The sequence below is a fragment of the Candida jiufengensis genome, assembly GCF_024610255.1.
Source record: "Candida jiufengensis strain CBS 10846 chromosome Unknown scaffold1, whole genome shotgun sequence".
In the NCBI taxonomy this organism is placed as follows: Eukaryota; Fungi; Ascomycota; class Pichiomycetes; order Serinales; family Debaryomycetaceae; genus Lodderomyces; species Lodderomyces jiufengensis.
The window spans coordinates 1,160,874-1,177,517 of NW_026261562.1; the positions used below are offsets into that span (position 1 = coordinate 1,160,874).

Genomic DNA, 16,644 nt, shown 5'->3' on the forward strand with positions numbered 1-16,644 from the left:
GACTTGTGTTTTCAAAGTAATTAAATCATAGATCACTAGTGCAATTTCTTTAATTGTTTCCATCAAATATATCTTTTAACTTCTTATTTCTCAAACGTGCAGTGTAGCTTTTTAAATCCATGAGAACGATCATTTTTATGGAATTACAGTAAATTGATTCGTATTCTTAGTCCTATTAAATTTATTGTGTCAAATCTTTACAAAAAAAATGCTGCCACGAGCTTCGGTTGTGCTCGTATTATTCTCACTAACCTAAACTTCTGTACCACAATATTTAAAAAAAAATCGTGTCTTTACCAAAAGGTCAAACCATTTCAGACAAGATTTACTAGAAGTTATCAAAACATTAATTTGTTATCGACACTGATAAGCCTTTCCTGATTTAATCTTATATTAAATTGAGTTTAGTTTGGTAATAGAACGAGTTTGAGCTAAAGCTTATTAGTTTTTCTGCAGGAGCCTTGTGAGCGTGTCGAGAGATTTGAAACCTACTTTGAGAGAATGCAGAGTATTGATTCCGCAAACTGAGATAGTTTAAAAACTGTTTCTTGTTAGTAGTATCATTGACCTCCAAGCTTACATGAAAATTTTTGACGTAAGTTGTAGGCAATAGATATTTTAGAATAATTTTTACGAGCAAGAAGCCAAATTTTGCAAATTACAAACAACTTAGCTGCAAATTTTTGTAAATAAATGGTTTTGGAACATTAATCCTCAATTATTAGAGATGAGACCTTGTCAATAAATAATATCTACTATATGAATCAACTAACTTTTACTTATAAACTATATTTCAACAACTGCAACAACAGGACGATGATCACTACATAAACACCCATCACACGTTTGATCGATAGTAGTATGAAATAAAATAGGAACATTTGAACTAGTCCAAATAAAATCTATAATTGATTCACCATCACCAGTAAAACCAGTACATGTTCTTCTTTCACCTTGAATATTTTGCGCTTGAGTTCCTGATTCTTTTAAATAATTTGATAATGTCTTATAACCTTCAGCATTTGGATCACTATTTAAATCACCAGTCAAGACATTTTTACCTACTGGAGCTTCATTCATTAATTTAACTATAAGTAATGATGATTGTTCTCTTGCTTTTGAACCTTTATGATCGAAATGAGTATTGAAAAAATTTATTGATTTACCAGGAACTTTTTTATTTTTCAAAATTACATTTGATACTATACGATTCATTGCTGCATCCCAACTTTTACTTGGCTTACTTGGAGTTTCACTTAACCAAAAAGTTTTTGTGAAAATAGGTTCCCAATCTTGTTTATTATATAATATAGGAGAAAATTCACCACTTGTACTTCCATCATTTCTACCAACTCCAAAATAAGTCCAATCTGGACCTAAACCTTGAACAATATCATCTAATTGATTTTTTAAAACTTCTTGTAATCCAATAATTGAAGGTAAATTTGGATTTGAAGTTGCTTGTTTTATTAAATCAATAACTCCGTTTCTTCTAATTGACCATGGTTTTTCTCCATCAACTAAATTTTTTTGATCAAATCTTATATTGTGAGAATATATTTGAACTTGTAATGGTTGTTCTGATTCTCCTTGAGTTGCTTGTGCAATTGCGTTTTTATCTTTATCGGTGTATGTTTTTGTACCTGTATGTTTCTTGGCTTCGTGATTGACCAATTGACCAATTTGTTTTGCTGCATTAAAGTAGTTCATTTTGAATTTGATTGTAGGGCTAAAAAATTACTTTTAATTAGAATTGATAATTTATAGAATTCGTTTTCAATTTAACATCCTTTAAGTATTCAAAAGTGAAAGCAATTAAAATAGAACCTATATACAAAGAATAAATTTAATACTAGCTTATTATGTTTAAGCTTGCCAAATAATCATGGGAAAATAATATTTAGCAATTTCCGTTATCAAGAAAATTTCATCTTATTTATATAATATGTCAAAATTTATATAATAATTAAAAAAATTATGATGAAATGATTAAAAAAATTAATTATGAAACAAATAGCAAAATTAAGTATTCGTCTTACGATAGTAACTTTTTGTGATAAGAATAAAGTCTCTGCAGCTTGTATACGAAATAGTCTAGATTTATATAGCAAAATATATTTTAAAATTAATTCTGAAACAAAAACTGTCTCTTCATACCATTTAGATACCTTCGTTACCATCCAGAAAACTGAACAATAAAACAATACTGTTTCATTTTTAATTTGATGTAAGTTTTATGACACAAGATCCAATATATCTTAATACAAAATTTTAAGTTAATTATTAGACTAACAATAATCAACTCAGTAGAATTGTTTTGACTAATGAATTAATGATTGATAGATCAAAAATACATTAGAATCATCAGTTGTTTGATAATACGCGTATTGATAAATTTTAATTGGCAATAGGGTTCATAACTAAATATTTTTTAGGTGATAATTATAATTATAATTATACGTGTTTGTAATTCCTTAATACTTTCCTCAAATTTATAACCGAATAATCCTTTTAATGAACTAAAATTACTTAAAACAATATATAAACTAAAATTAAGATTATATTTAACTATTATAATTCGATGTAGGGGTAATATTTTGATAAATAAATCAAATTTATCGGCTTATGAAGTTATAGTCGTCTAAAAAGTAATTGGTGTAAATCATTTCATTTTCCACCATGTTATTGATAAGTTAAAGAGTTTCACATTGTAGAACTAAATCTAGGTAAATGAACCAACATTCAGTTATAACAAACTTTATTTTAATTGCAATAGATCTCTAATACTAGCTAGTATTAGTTTTAGTTCAGAAATATGTAAATGCTGTCTCCAATTTTTATTACTGTAAATCCCTTTTAGCTTTCTTTTTCTTAATTAATTAGAATACTTTAATTTACTTTATCTTTAGAACAATAATAAATAATATATTATTATTTTTATCAACTTTTAACTATCTAATTCATTTCATTTAAGTTTGAACATCATTAAGAGTTTAATCAAATATTCAATCGATAGTCTAGATCACTTAGACAATTTCTTCTTCTACATCACCCAAAATAAACTTTAATGTTTATTACTTTTCTACTACAACCAATATATATTCTAAAAAAAACGATATTTTATTCAATAACATCAATATATTCATTAATAGACAATAAGATGTCAAACAAGAAAGTAATAAATGATTCAACAATTTTAAATAAAAAATTATCTTCTGAAACTTTATTATATCAAAGAAAAGATTTAATTCAAGTTACATTATCATCTCAAGGATTAGTTATTACAAATAATAGAATTAGTCAACAATCAAGTTCATCAAGTCAAGATAGTGATTCTTATGAAGATGATATACCAAATACAAGTTATTTTGGTAAATTTTTCAAAAATTGTTTTGGATTTGAATCACCACATATAACAACTGTACCAAAATTTATATCTTTTAAAAATATTCTTTATATTGAACCAATTAATCAAGAAGAACAGGATTCAAATGAATTAAAATTAACTTATGTCATACCAAATAGTGATGATATTTTGAAAAAAGCAACAAATTTATCTATTCACAATATAAATATTCAAATTCAAAATTATAATAACCACTCCAACCCAAATGAATCAATATCTCAATACGTAATGAATAAATCATATCCATCCAAAATATTACAAACTCCTTCCATATTAGTAATTATAAATCCACATGGAGGTCAAGGAAAAGCAATATCAATATATAATGACCAAATAAAACCAATTTTAGTAGCAGCACATTGTAAAATAACATTTATGGAAACTAAATATTCACAACATGCAATAGATATAGCAAAAAATTTAAATCCTAAAGAATTTGATCTCATATTATGTTGTTCAGGTGATGGAATACCTCATGAAATTATTAATGGTTTATATCAACGTCCAAATCATGGGATAGATGCTTTCAAAAAATTAATTATAACTCAATTACCTTGTGGTTCAGGTAATGCTTTTAGTTTATCTACTCTTGGTGGATCTAAATCAACAGAAATAACAACTTGGTTAATGCTTAAATCACAACCAAAACCATTGGATTTAATGGCCATTACTCAAACTACAGATTCACAAGATGTTAAAGTAAGTTTAAGTTTTCTTTCACAATGTTTTGGAATTATAGCTGATGCAGATTGTGGAACTGAACATTTAAGATGGTTAGGATCTATTAGATTTGAAATTGGAATTGCTCAACGATTATTTGGTAATTCTAAATATCCATGTGATTTATATGTTGATGTAGTTACTAAAGATCAAACAGAAATTAAAAATCATGTTAAAGATCATTTAGAAAATGATAAACACCCAAAGGAATTAGAATTAAAAGATTTGGAATTGGAGAATACAGTGATTGATGAAGTTCCTTCTAATTGGCATAAAATATCTAATGAAATAACAGATAATTTAAATATTTTATATGTTGGAAAAATGCCTTATGTATCATCAGATGCTCAATTTTTTCCCGCAGCATTACCAAATGATGGATATATGGATATGATAATTACTAATCAAAAAACATCAATAATTGATTTAACTTCAATTTTATTAAGTGTTGAAAAAGGTACACATATTGAATTTGATGAATCAAAAATTATACATGCTAAAATTAAAAAATATAGATTAGTACCTAAAATGAATAATAATGGTGGTAAACATTTTATATCAATTGATGGTGAACTGTTTCCATTTAAATCATTTCAAGTTGAAATTATTTCTGGTATGATGAATGGATTATTATTAGATGGGAAATTTACAGAATCAAGTTTAACTAAATATTAAAAAATATTAAAGTTTTTTATCTATGTAAAAAATATATACGAATTAATATTTTTTAATTAACGATATTTATCATGATGTAATTTTGAAACTTTTTTCAATTCATTTAATCTTTCTTTTAAAATTGGAATATCTCTTAATTTTTTTTCTAATTCAATTCTTTCATTTTCTAAATTTAATCTTTTTTCAGCATCTAATTTACCAAAATAATAACCACCTTTACCATCAAATTTTAACAAGTACTTATGAAAATGCCATAATGCAGGTCGATGACATACTGAAATTAAAGTTATACCTAAATTTTGTGCATATTCATACATAAATTGTTCCATATCTGGTGATACTGCTGATGTACATTCATCTAATACTGCAAATTTTGGTTCATGATAATATAATCTTGCCATTGCTAATCTTTGTTGTGCACCTGTTGATAATTCTTCATTCCAATTTTGAATTGAATTTAATTGTGGTATAAAATCTTGTAATTTTAAAACTTTTAAAATTTCACATAATTTTTCATCTGATTTTTTTTGTTGTTTTATTGAATGTGGATATATAATTTGTTCTTTTAATGAAGAATCAGATACTAAATAAGCACGTTGTGGTAAATAAAACATATTTTCTGATGTTGGGATTGTGATTGTACCTTGTTTTACTGGCCATAATCCTCCTAACATTCTAAAAAGTGATGATTTACCTGAACCATTTGGACCTGAAATTAATAAATGATCACCCTTTGTAATTTTAAAATTTAAATTTTCAATTAATGTTACATTTGCTGGTGTTAATAATTTAACATCTTTAAAACATATTTCATTATTATCATATTTTACATTTGAATGAATTTTTAATTTATTTTTTTGAACTTCATGTAAACTATCTTCTAATTCAGCTACTCTATTTGAATGACCAACAATTTGTAAAAGATACCTTCTTGCAAAAATTAAACGATCTAATGAATCAGAAGCACTTAATAATAATGATCTATTTGTAATAAAATTACTTGCTGCATTATTATCTGGATCTTCTCCAATATATTTATTTATAAAAATTGGTGCTGAACAAAGTACAAGACCAGCAGCACCCCAAAAATATTTAACAATAAAAGTTTGTGCAATTTCATGAATTGCTTTTTTCCAATATTCTCCCTTTAAGAAACGTTCTAAAGTATAATAACAATAATCAATATAATCTAATTCTCTATAATGACCTTTTAAAAATGCAATTTCTTCATTATTTGAAACTATTTTAGAATGAGCTGATCTTAATTGTCCTTCAAGATTTGCTCTTTCAGAAGCTAATTTAGCAAAAGGTGGTGAAAAAAATCTTATAATCATTGTTGAAAAATGAGCTAATATTCCTAAAGCTAAAGTACCTTCACCATTACCTACACCCAGTTGACTTAACTTACGAGCACACAATACTAAATCTAAAGTAGGTTTTAATAATTGTCCAGGTAATGCACTTAAAGCTTGGGCTAATCTTGTTACATCAGTTGTTATTCTTTGATTTGGATCTTTTATCTTGTTATTATTAAGATGAATTAATGAATAATAATTAGCATCTAAATTATCAGGTAAATAATCTTTTATTATTGATTTATTTAAATTTTCTCGAATACTTTTACTTAAATTTGATTTTGTCCAACTTAATAATGCATTTGTTAAAGATGCTGGTATACCTAACAAGAGCCAAACTAATAAAAACCTACTAAATAATTTTAATCTTTTTGAAACTAATGCACCAACTAGTTGACCATCTAATGTAGCTACTTTAATAGTCAATAATGCTCTTATAACCAATAACACTATGTGACTTAATAAATAAAATACAGTTTTATCATAATAATGAGGTACTATAGCTTTTACTAATCTATCAATAGTTTGTTTACTTAATTTAGGTGATTTTTTAGAATCTTTAGTAGAATCAACTGATTTATCTGATTTATCTATTCTTTTTGATGAAGCGGATGATCCAGTACTTGCTGCTCCCGTAAATGCAGCTGTTATTAAAACTATATATGAAGTATTTAATACTAATGATCTATTGGATCTATATAGTTTTAATAATGATAATGCTATTGAATTATCTTTTACTTTTGATGCCATTGTTAAGTTGTGTAGGTGGATTGATTGATGTTTGAATTATAATATGTTGTCGTAAGTTTCCCCACAATTTTGTTAAGGAAGATAAGGATAACTTTTGTAATTTAATAAAGAACTGAAATTAATTGATGAATTTAGTATATATGAAGTTATATTGATAAGTATTGAATTTGAGATGAAAGAAAAATATGAATTTGAGATTGATTAATGATTTGTGGTCTTTAAGATGATTGAGAACGGTTAATAATAATTAAGTCAAACGTTGATGAATTTTCTTGAAATCAAGACACACATTTTTTTGAATTTATTAAATATGTTACAATCTGCTAAGAAAAAAAAATGACATTGCCGTAGAAGTTATTGTCGTATTCGATAGTTTGATGACATTAATTTTTTCAACTTTGTCAATACAATAAAAATAAATTATTAGTTATAACATCAAAAGAAACAAGCTATCTTATTGTTTTCTTAGTTTCTTTTTCAAAAGTTTATGAAATATAATTTAAAAAGATATACGTAATTGAAATTTTAGAGATTGATATGAAAGGAGAATGAATTATGAAAATCATCGGAGTTATATTAATTTAAAATACTTTAGCGATTATTATATCATTTACGAAAAGTACGATAGGGAAATTAATAAATAATTTTCGCAAAACAATACATGTAAGTTGTAATTTTATAATTGTTAATTTCCTAGGTAACTGTGTAATTGTAGTAAAGTAGTACTGTAGTTGAGAAGACAAGGTTTACATTTTCATAAAATCATTTTTTTCCTTTCGTTAAAATTGCTAATGTATATATATATTTTTCAAAACTTGAGTTAGTGCTGGTTCATATGAAACTCAAGGTGTTCCAATACATTTTTATGAGTGAGGTAATTGGTGAATTATTTATCTTGAGAAACAAGAATAATCAAAAATTCAAATTATAAAATCTAATAAAATTGCTATTATAATTACAGAAGTGTTTCAAAGATAAAAAAAATAGTATAATAATACAATTTAAAAGCTTGTAGTTTAATATATAAATTTTAGGTTATGATACATAATCTATACGAATTAAAATAATATATTATTTACATTTACATTGTTCTGATAAATTTTTCCTCGAGGAAGTTAAGGAAGTAAAATAAGGAAATATTATTAAAGTTCAAAACTTTTAGAACTCTTGTTAATTAACCAAGTTAAATTTCTTTCATCTTTTGAATTCTACAAACGTTTATGAATATTTAAGATAATCAACTTTAACGAATTATTCAACTTTAAATGAATAATCAAATTTGAAAATTCAAAACGTTAAAATAAAATTTCAAAACGGAATTAAAACTTTTTTCTTCTTTTTCTCAAAATTAATGCAGAATGACTTAAATTTTTTTCATTCTACTGTGTGAAAAAATTGAACAAAATTTTATGCAAAACAGTCAATCAGAATTTTTCGAAATTGATGAACAAAGGATAATAAAAAATTTCAACAACGTAACGTCAAGAACGGATGTGTTTTGTTATTTGCAAAAGAATTAGAGAGAAGATGGTAGATTTGTATCCTTGATTCATTTTCCAATTATAGTCAATGATATATCTATTTAAGAAATTGGTAAACAAAACTAATAATGAAAATCCCAATCTCCCTCAAATAAATTTCAGATTTCTCAGGGATAAGAAACTAAAAAAGGTAAAACATATGAAAATGTAAATAATAAGAAAATGAAAATCTTCAATAGATTAGCCATGTGTAACTAATAAAATTTAGTTAAATACAAGAAGTAAACTATGAAAAAAAGAAAGGAAAGCAAAATGAAAAAAAAAGAAATTGCGTAAGGCTAACTACAAACAATCAACAATTATAAAATTTTGCAATAATTTTTAATAAAATTTAGTTTCCTAATCATATATTGTGTAAGTAAAACAACAATCAAAAATTTATTAACCACAGGTAAGTAATTAAATATTTGTTCTCTAATACTATTACAATAAAGTAATTTACGTCAAAAAAGGTACGCATTACTTCTTATAATATTTACAACAACAAAGGGATTTCAAATTTTCAACTTTAATTTTCTTTACATTTGCTATCAATTTCAAAAATTAATTTTCCTTCACACTTATACCATTAATATATATGTTTTGAACCAAAGCAAAAACTTATTTAAATATGTTTTATAATTTCTCAATTAAATTTTGAAACAATTTTTAGATTTTTTTCTCTATTTATCTCTAATTTTACTCAACTACTACAATTCAATTCATCGAGACCATTTTTTCAATTCATTTTTTATAATAGAAGTTTTTTATAATTAACTATTAGATTTCATTTCATTTCATATTTTCAAATCCGTTTCATATTTTTATTATTATTATAAAGTTTCAATTTTGTTACTTGAACTCAAAATTTTATACTTTTCGGATTAAAAATTTTTTAATTGTAATATTACACAAAATTAAAAGTACAAGAAGAAGAGGAAGTAACTATAAGTAAAAATCACTATTTGTATTTTCATAATTTATTGATCTTTTTGAAACTGTTACAATTGTCAAGAAATAATTCAGTTGTTTTGAAGATCATTTTGATAATTGATTTATTCAATAAATTAAATCTTAAATAAAGTCATTTGGTATCATAGTAATACTTAAGTTAAATTTTTAAATTTAAAAGGGTGAGATCAAAGATACAAGAAAAGTTTGATTTTGTGTAATTTTGGAATAATTAACTTTGTGTGTTCGTAAATTTTGTAATATTAAATACTCAATTGGTAGTTCTTGTTTATTGAGATCTTCATAATACAAATCTATTTTTAGTTTGAGAGATTCAGATAGAGATATACCAATTATAATAATTAATTTGAAACATCATTATATTTTCAGGTTCATAATACATTAAATTACATAAAATTATTAATTAGATTGACATATTATTACTGATTTAATTAATAAATTATAATTATAATAATAATAATAATAATAATAATAATTAATAATCTATTTTTAGATAAAAGAAAAGAAACTATAACAATATTTACTAAGAAAAAAAGAAAAAGTCAATAATAATAATAATAATACTCGAAGGGAAATGAAATTTTAAACTCGAAGGGTTTTTTAATTGCGGCAAGTTCAAATCAAAGTTAATCAAAGTTTTCAGTGTAATAATAATAGTAATAATAGTAGCAATAATAAGCATTAGTTGAAAACTGAAATCAAACTAATACACAAAATTAGATCTACAACATAAAGAGTTTTTTCAACCCTTAAAATACTAAATTCAATTAATTTAGTAATTGATACATTAAAATAGTGTACACTTTACATACACACACAACAATTATTAACAATTAACACACACACACATACTTAATAATAACAATTAATTAAACAATAAAAATTAAATTTTAAGTAATGATAAATTTTAAATTATTAAATATTAATAATAAAGAAGAAGATGAAGAAATTAAAATTAATAAAATAAATAATAAATATTTTCCAATTTTAAAAAGAAGAGATTCAAATTCAACAATTTCTTCTTCAACTGAAGAATTAACATCAACAAGTAATACTCCAACAATTACTCAATCACTACTGACTACTTCATCAAATAATAATAACCGAAACTCACTAAATAATAATAATTTACAATCACAATCACAAACTCAAACTGAAAATAATAATTTAATTTCTTCTACAACATCACTGCATATAAATCAAGATTTAACTACTAATAAAATTTCATCAATTTCAAATTCATTAAATAGTTTTTTTACTTCTTCTACTACTCCTTCTTTTTTATCATCATCATCAACAACAGTGTCGTCTATTACTTCAACTAATCAACCAACCTCAACCTCAACAACCCAACCAACGACACAATCTCAACAACAACAATCATCTTCAACTATTGATGATAATTCTGAAAGTTCTATTACTTCAAATACATCTTTAGCAAATCCTTCAACTACATCTATAAATTCAAATTCTAATACAGATACTTCAACAAGTAGTAGTAATACAAATCCTACAACTACCACTACTTCCAGTTCTAACTCAAGTTCAAGTTCATCTAATACTCCTACAACTACTTCACAATCTACAACTTCATCATCTAACACTTCACAAACTACAACTTCATCATCTAGTACATCAGAATCTGATACAATGTCAAATACTACTACTTCATTAATTGAACCAACAAGTACTCAATTATCACAATCACAATCTTCAAGTATTGGTACTACCACTCAATCAACAAGTTCTTCAAGTTCTTTACCTTCTTCATCTTCATCATCATTATCAGGAACTTCATTATCATCAATTAGTAGTGAAAGTTTGAGTTCAAGTTCAAGTTTTCCTGATAGTTCTTCTACTATACCATCTTCTTCATCTTTAATTACAACTTCAAGTTCTAGTTCTTCATTTATTGCACAAAGTAGTTCAATTAGTTCATTTATCGATTCATCATCTTCATCAAGTTTTGATTCATCTTCAAGTAGTGGCGTTGCAAGTTCATCTTCTAGTAATGTACCTTCATCTACGGAAAGTTCAAGTTCATTAGTTTCTCCATCATCAACAACAAGTGATTCATCAATTTCTAGCTCATCAACAGTATCATCTAGTTCAGAATCCAGTTCACAATCATCATCATCTCAATCTTCAAGTTCAGTAGCTGCATTAACCACATCTTCAAGCTCTTCTAGAGCTTCTTCTAGTTCATCAACAAGATCTTCATCACAACCATCTTCAACATCTAGCGCATCCTCATCAAGGGATTCATCATCATCATCAAGTACAACAGATGCTCCTTCTTCTACTACTTCAAATAAACATAGTTCGATTTCATCATTTACTTCATCATATACATCTGTTATAACTAATCCAGATACTACCATTACAACAGTTGTAGCTATTCCAACATCAACTATAGTATCAGCTAATAATAATTCTACATCAGAAAGAAATTCAAAATTAATTGGAGGATTAGTTGGTTCAATTGGTGGTACAATAGTTATAGCTATTTTAGTTGTTTTGTTTCTTTTTTTCAAAAAGAGAAGAAGAAATAATGTTACAAATCAATCACCAGATTTTGTAGGTGGAGGATCAGGTCCAAATAGAGGTAATGTAGATGATGAAGAAGAAGAAGATACTAGTTTAGATGATAAAAATGATCAAATTTATCATGATTCACCCAATGGTGATATGCAACAATCTAAAATGGGATGGATTAAAAGTATGTTTAATAGAGGTGGTAATGGTGGTGAAATTAATTCTTCACATCTGAATTTATTGCCTGGTTCAGGAGGTGGAGGTGGAAGTGGAGGTGGTGCATATTCTGGTACTAATTCAGGTACTGGTGCTGGTGCAACAACTTTGGGTGCAGGTTTAGCAGGTGCTGGAGCATTAAATAAATTTAGATCGTTTAGAAATCCTCAAAAGCAAGAAGACTTGGAAAATCAAAATGGTTATGGATCAATATTAATGAACCACCATCAAATTCAAAAAGAAGATATAAATGATGGATATGCTTATCGTGGAGTAACAAATTCAAATAATTTAGATTCAGTATTTAGATCATCACAACCAACAACAAGTTCAACAGCTCATAATTCATCTATATACCCTAAAAATTCAACTAGAGGTTCTTCTATTTCTGGTTATGGTGGTGGATCATCGTCAGTTAGTGGTAGTGATACTTTTGGAGGAAGTGGAACTATAGTTAATTCAGATAATGGATTTAATAATGGTAATGGTGATAAAAATCAATTACCTACTAGAATGAATTCTTATGGACATCCATTAGCTAGTCCTAATGATTTTAATTTCCAAGAACATCCTTACGTTGCAACTGGAGCTGGTGGATTAACATCTAATCAAAATCAAAATCAACAACAACAACTAGATTCTAAAAAATCAGATCCATCATCAAATTACGACACAGATAATGAACAACATCATGAAGCATCAAGTAGTTCGGATGAAGATGATTTCCATCCATCTGATTATGATGATGAATCATTTATATTACCTAATGATTCTACTCATTATACAAGATTATCATCACATCAAAATCAACCTAAAGAAAATAGAGAAACTGCTAGAAGTGGTGGTGGTCAATTACAAGGTCAAGAATTTGTTGAAAGACCATCTATTCATAATGTATTTGAAAATGATGGATTTGGATCTAATAATTCATTATCTAGATTTCATGAAGATATATCTTAAGATAAATTTGAGATCTTAGAATTACAGCTTCTAGTTTTTATAAAAGTGGGTTTAAGGTGTTTTTGAAAGTGGGGCGGTTTAAAAAATAGCATTAAATTTTAAATTTTAAATTTTTTTTTATTATCATTTTTTTTATTAGTTTGTTTAGGTTTTTTTTTTATTCTTTATTTCGTTAATTTAATTTAAAGTTTATTATTATTTTTGAAAAATATTTTATTATCTTGTAATTTTCAAATTCATCTAAATTATTGATTTTATTACGAGTGAATTGAAACAACCGTATAAGATATAAAAACTAAGCTAGTTAATACCAATTTTTTTTACTTAACTCTAAAAGCAGCCTTTATTTATATTGGTCGTCGAAATACTTAATGAATTGACGATGATTTTGAAAAAATTTTTACAACGGAACTCAACTAGATCAATTCCGTACGGACTTCGTATGGAAATCTAAATTCTTTGAAACGCTCATGGGCGCTTAAAAAAATATTTTAGATTAGGTTTGCAAAAAATGTGTTTCATATTCTTCTCTCGCTTAAAATTTTAAATTATGCTTATTTTAAATTGTTTCAGATTTGTTTATATACTTACATTTTCATATATTTCATAGGTTTCGACATATTAATAGATTTGAATGTGTAGAAGTTTAGCTAAATTTTTTTTTTGTTTAACTGAGTCGTAAATTCAAGGTTGTAAAGAAATCTGAAATTTGTCAAAAAAAGCCGCTTAATTTGAGATTTATGAATTTAACTTTAAAGTTACACCTAAACATCAAGATCCTAAAAGTTTATTTTTTAACTTTTATAAATCGTAGATTATTAACTTTTATAGATCAAACATACAAAACTTTAAGTAAAAAACAAATTAGTATATTCATTAAATCAAAATATATAGAAGAAAGTATTTTTAAAAATAATCTAAAACATCACAAGAAAACTAAGAATTGAATAAAAAGCAGCATATAAAAAACATATAAAAAAAATAATAAATTAGTTAAGCAACAACAAAATCATTAATCATCATTGTTTTGACCACCTACACTAGTCACTGTATTTGTAGCGCCACTTGAATTGGTTGGATTAGTTGAGTTCCATTTTTGCTGTGGTTGTTGTTGATGTTGATGTAATTGATGCATGTTATAATAAGATTGTTGTTGTTGTTGTTGAGGATAAGAACCATGAATATATTGTTGATTATTTGTTGTGTTGTTATTTGGACCAATAGTTGGAATTATTGAAGCACTTGAAGAATTTGAATTTGGTTCATATTCATTATTCTGGGAATTAATTGAAGTTATTGAATTTTGCTGTTGGGGTGGTGGCGGTGGTGGTTGATTTTCATTATTATTATTGTTATTTATCCATTGTTGTTGATTGTTATTTTTAGTAGACTTTGTTGTTGGTAATTTTCCTGAACTCAATGAATTTGTTGCGCTAGTATTACCTGTAATTTGACTTAAATTTCTTGAATTATTAGAAGATATACTTGAATTTGTAGTTGGAATACTTGATAAACTTGTTTGATTAGATGATGGAATAGAATTAGATGATGGTATAGAATTATGATATATTGAATTATTATTGTAGTTTGAATATGGATCATTACTATTGTTGTATGGATAATTTGAGTATTGTGGTGGTTGTGGTAAGCCTACATTTGAAGGAGTTGAATTTGCTTGTTGTTGATGATTATTATATTGTTGTGGACTCATATTATGATAATGTGATGGATATAACTCTTGTGGGTTGGAATTTAATTGATTTTGTTGTTGTGGTTGCGGTTGTTGCTGTACGTATGAATTATATTGTGGAATATGATTGAAAGGTTGATCTAATGAAGGTTGATTTTTTGATTTTGGTTGTTGATTATTATAGTTATTTACATATCCAACAGTAGGTACTTGATGTTGTGAACCACTGAAAGGATTTAAAAATGTAGTTTCTCCATTATTATTATTTTGTTCTTCTTCTCTTTTATGATGATCTGATATTGGCATATATTGTTGTTGTATTGGAGCACCATTATTATATTTTGGATATCCTAATCTTTCTTGTACTTGTTGTTGTTGAGGAGATTGTAATGAATGTTGTTGAACTTGATGATTTAATGGTGGATGTTGATTAGCTTGTTGTTGTTGTTGTTGTAAATGTGACATATTTTGTAATTGATAATTACCATCAAGAAAATAAAATGCTTCATCTTCATTTGGAATTTTCCCACCTAAAGAACTATCTTTTACTGCATTCCATAAATTTTGAGAAAGATTTATATTAATTAAATCATATTCTGAAGGTCTTTGTAATTTACCATTCATTACTTCTTGTGCATTATAATAACTTATTAAATGTATAGTTTGTTGTTCATTTAGCTTATTAAGGTGTAAATCTCTTGTTTTTGTAGTTAATGATAAAGTTTTTTTAATTAATCCTTGATCTTTAAAAACATATGATGTAACTAATGGACCACTTAATAAACCTTTGTTATAATCAGAACTACTATAACTATTTGATGCTGGAATTGTATTTGGTGGTATTATTCCTAAAGTTTGATTTTGGTTGTGATTTGAATATTGTTGTTGTTGATGTTGTGGTGGTGGTGGTTGCAAATTATTAGTATTTTCATCATTATAATTATTATTGTTACTTATTTTTCTTTTTTTCTTCTTTTTATCATCTTTATCATCTAATGAATTTTTATCTAATTCTCTATAAACCAAAAATCTTCCCAAGATTCTAGAAGGTGACCAAGCTGTACCATCAGTCCATCTTTTTATACCTGATTGTTCTTCAATAAATACAAAAACATTTCCTGATTTTATTAATTCTTGTCGTTCTCTTTCATGAGGTCTTCTAGAAACTAATTCTAATTTTTTATCTAATGCTTCTTGAATAATTAATAATGCATCTTTAGTTGATCCAACATATCCATGATAAGTTGGATTTATTTTTGCAGCTGACATACTTTTGTAAAATTATACTTTTTTAAATTCTAATTTTATTTTTTTCTTTTTTGTCACAATATTATAATTTATATTTTATTATTACCCTAAAAATTAAAAAGTACTTAAATTTTTAAAACACTGAAATCACTACCAAATATGTTTTGAATAATTAAAGTAGTTGGTAATGCAAGTTGATTAAATTAATGAAAATTGTAGTAGGAACTAAGATTCTGATTTTTAAATAGGAGTAAAATTTCAGAAATTTTAACTTTTTCAATATATTTATATAATTGTGAAATTTTAAATTTATAAATTTTTTAAATTCTTAAAAATTAATTTCAAAACAACCCTTAATAAAAAATTATTATTTATTTACTTTTGAAAATTAAATATTATTTTAAAGTTATCAATTGACGGATTATTTCCCCGAATTGTTATACCAAGATAAATATGTTAATAATTATAATTGTATATAATTGAATAATTTAAATTTTACTAATTTTGTAAATAAAAAATTATATTATAAATTTATTTTTTCTTTATTTTGACATATATTTTTTCAAAAATTATTATATTTCACTCTAAAACAAAATC

The 16,644-nt window shown here is 25.5% G+C and overlaps 5 protein-coding genes across 5 annotated transcripts; 2 read left to right on the forward strand and 3 right to left on the reverse strand. All coding sequences in view use genetic code 12, as the record gives it.

Annotated features, from left to right (window-relative positions):
• Positions 1-786: 786 nt before the first annotated feature.
• Positions 787-1,710, reverse strand: KGF54_004282 (endonuclease/exonuclease/phosphatase family protein; the record flags this gene model as incomplete). The annotated part of the gene is made up of 1 exon (XM_051764964.1): positions 787-1,710. One exon carries the CDS (start codon positions 1,708-1,710, stop codon positions 787-789), a length of 924 nt encoding a protein of 307 aa, XP_051618324.1.
• A 1,450-nt stretch (positions 1,711-3,160) lies between these two features.
• Positions 3,161-4,801, forward strand: LCB4 (sphinganine kinase; the record flags this gene model as incomplete). The annotated part of the gene is made up of 1 exon (XM_051764965.1): positions 3,161-4,801. One exon carries the CDS (start codon positions 3,161-3,163, stop codon positions 4,799-4,801), a length of 1,641 nt encoding a protein of 546 aa, XP_051618325.1.
• A 56-nt stretch (positions 4,802-4,857) lies between these two features.
• Positions 4,858-6,906, reverse strand: PXA2 (ATP-binding cassette long-chain fatty acid transporter; the record flags this gene model as incomplete). Its single annotated transcript, XM_051764966.1, has 1 exon — positions 4,858-6,906. The coding sequence occupies one exon, from the start codon at positions 6,904-6,906 to the stop codon at positions 4,858-4,860; it is 2,049 nt and encodes a 682-aa protein (XP_051618326.1).
• A 3,389-nt stretch (positions 6,907-10,295) lies between these two features.
• On the forward strand, positions 10,296-13,109 carry KGF54_004285 (uncharacterized protein; the record flags this gene model as incomplete). Its single annotated transcript, XM_051764967.1, has 1 exon — positions 10,296-13,109. One exon carries the CDS (start codon positions 10,296-10,298, stop codon positions 13,107-13,109), a length of 2,814 nt encoding a protein of 937 aa, XP_051618327.1.
• A 1,012-nt stretch (positions 13,110-14,121) lies between these two features.
• On the reverse strand, positions 14,122-16,068 carry WOR1 (transcription factor WOR1; the record flags this gene model as incomplete). The annotated part of the gene is made up of 1 exon (XM_051764968.1): positions 14,122-16,068. The coding sequence occupies one exon, from the start codon at positions 16,066-16,068 to the stop codon at positions 14,122-14,124; it is 1,947 nt and encodes a 648-aa protein (XP_051618328.1).
• Between the last annotated feature and the right edge of the window lie 576 nt (positions 16,069-16,644).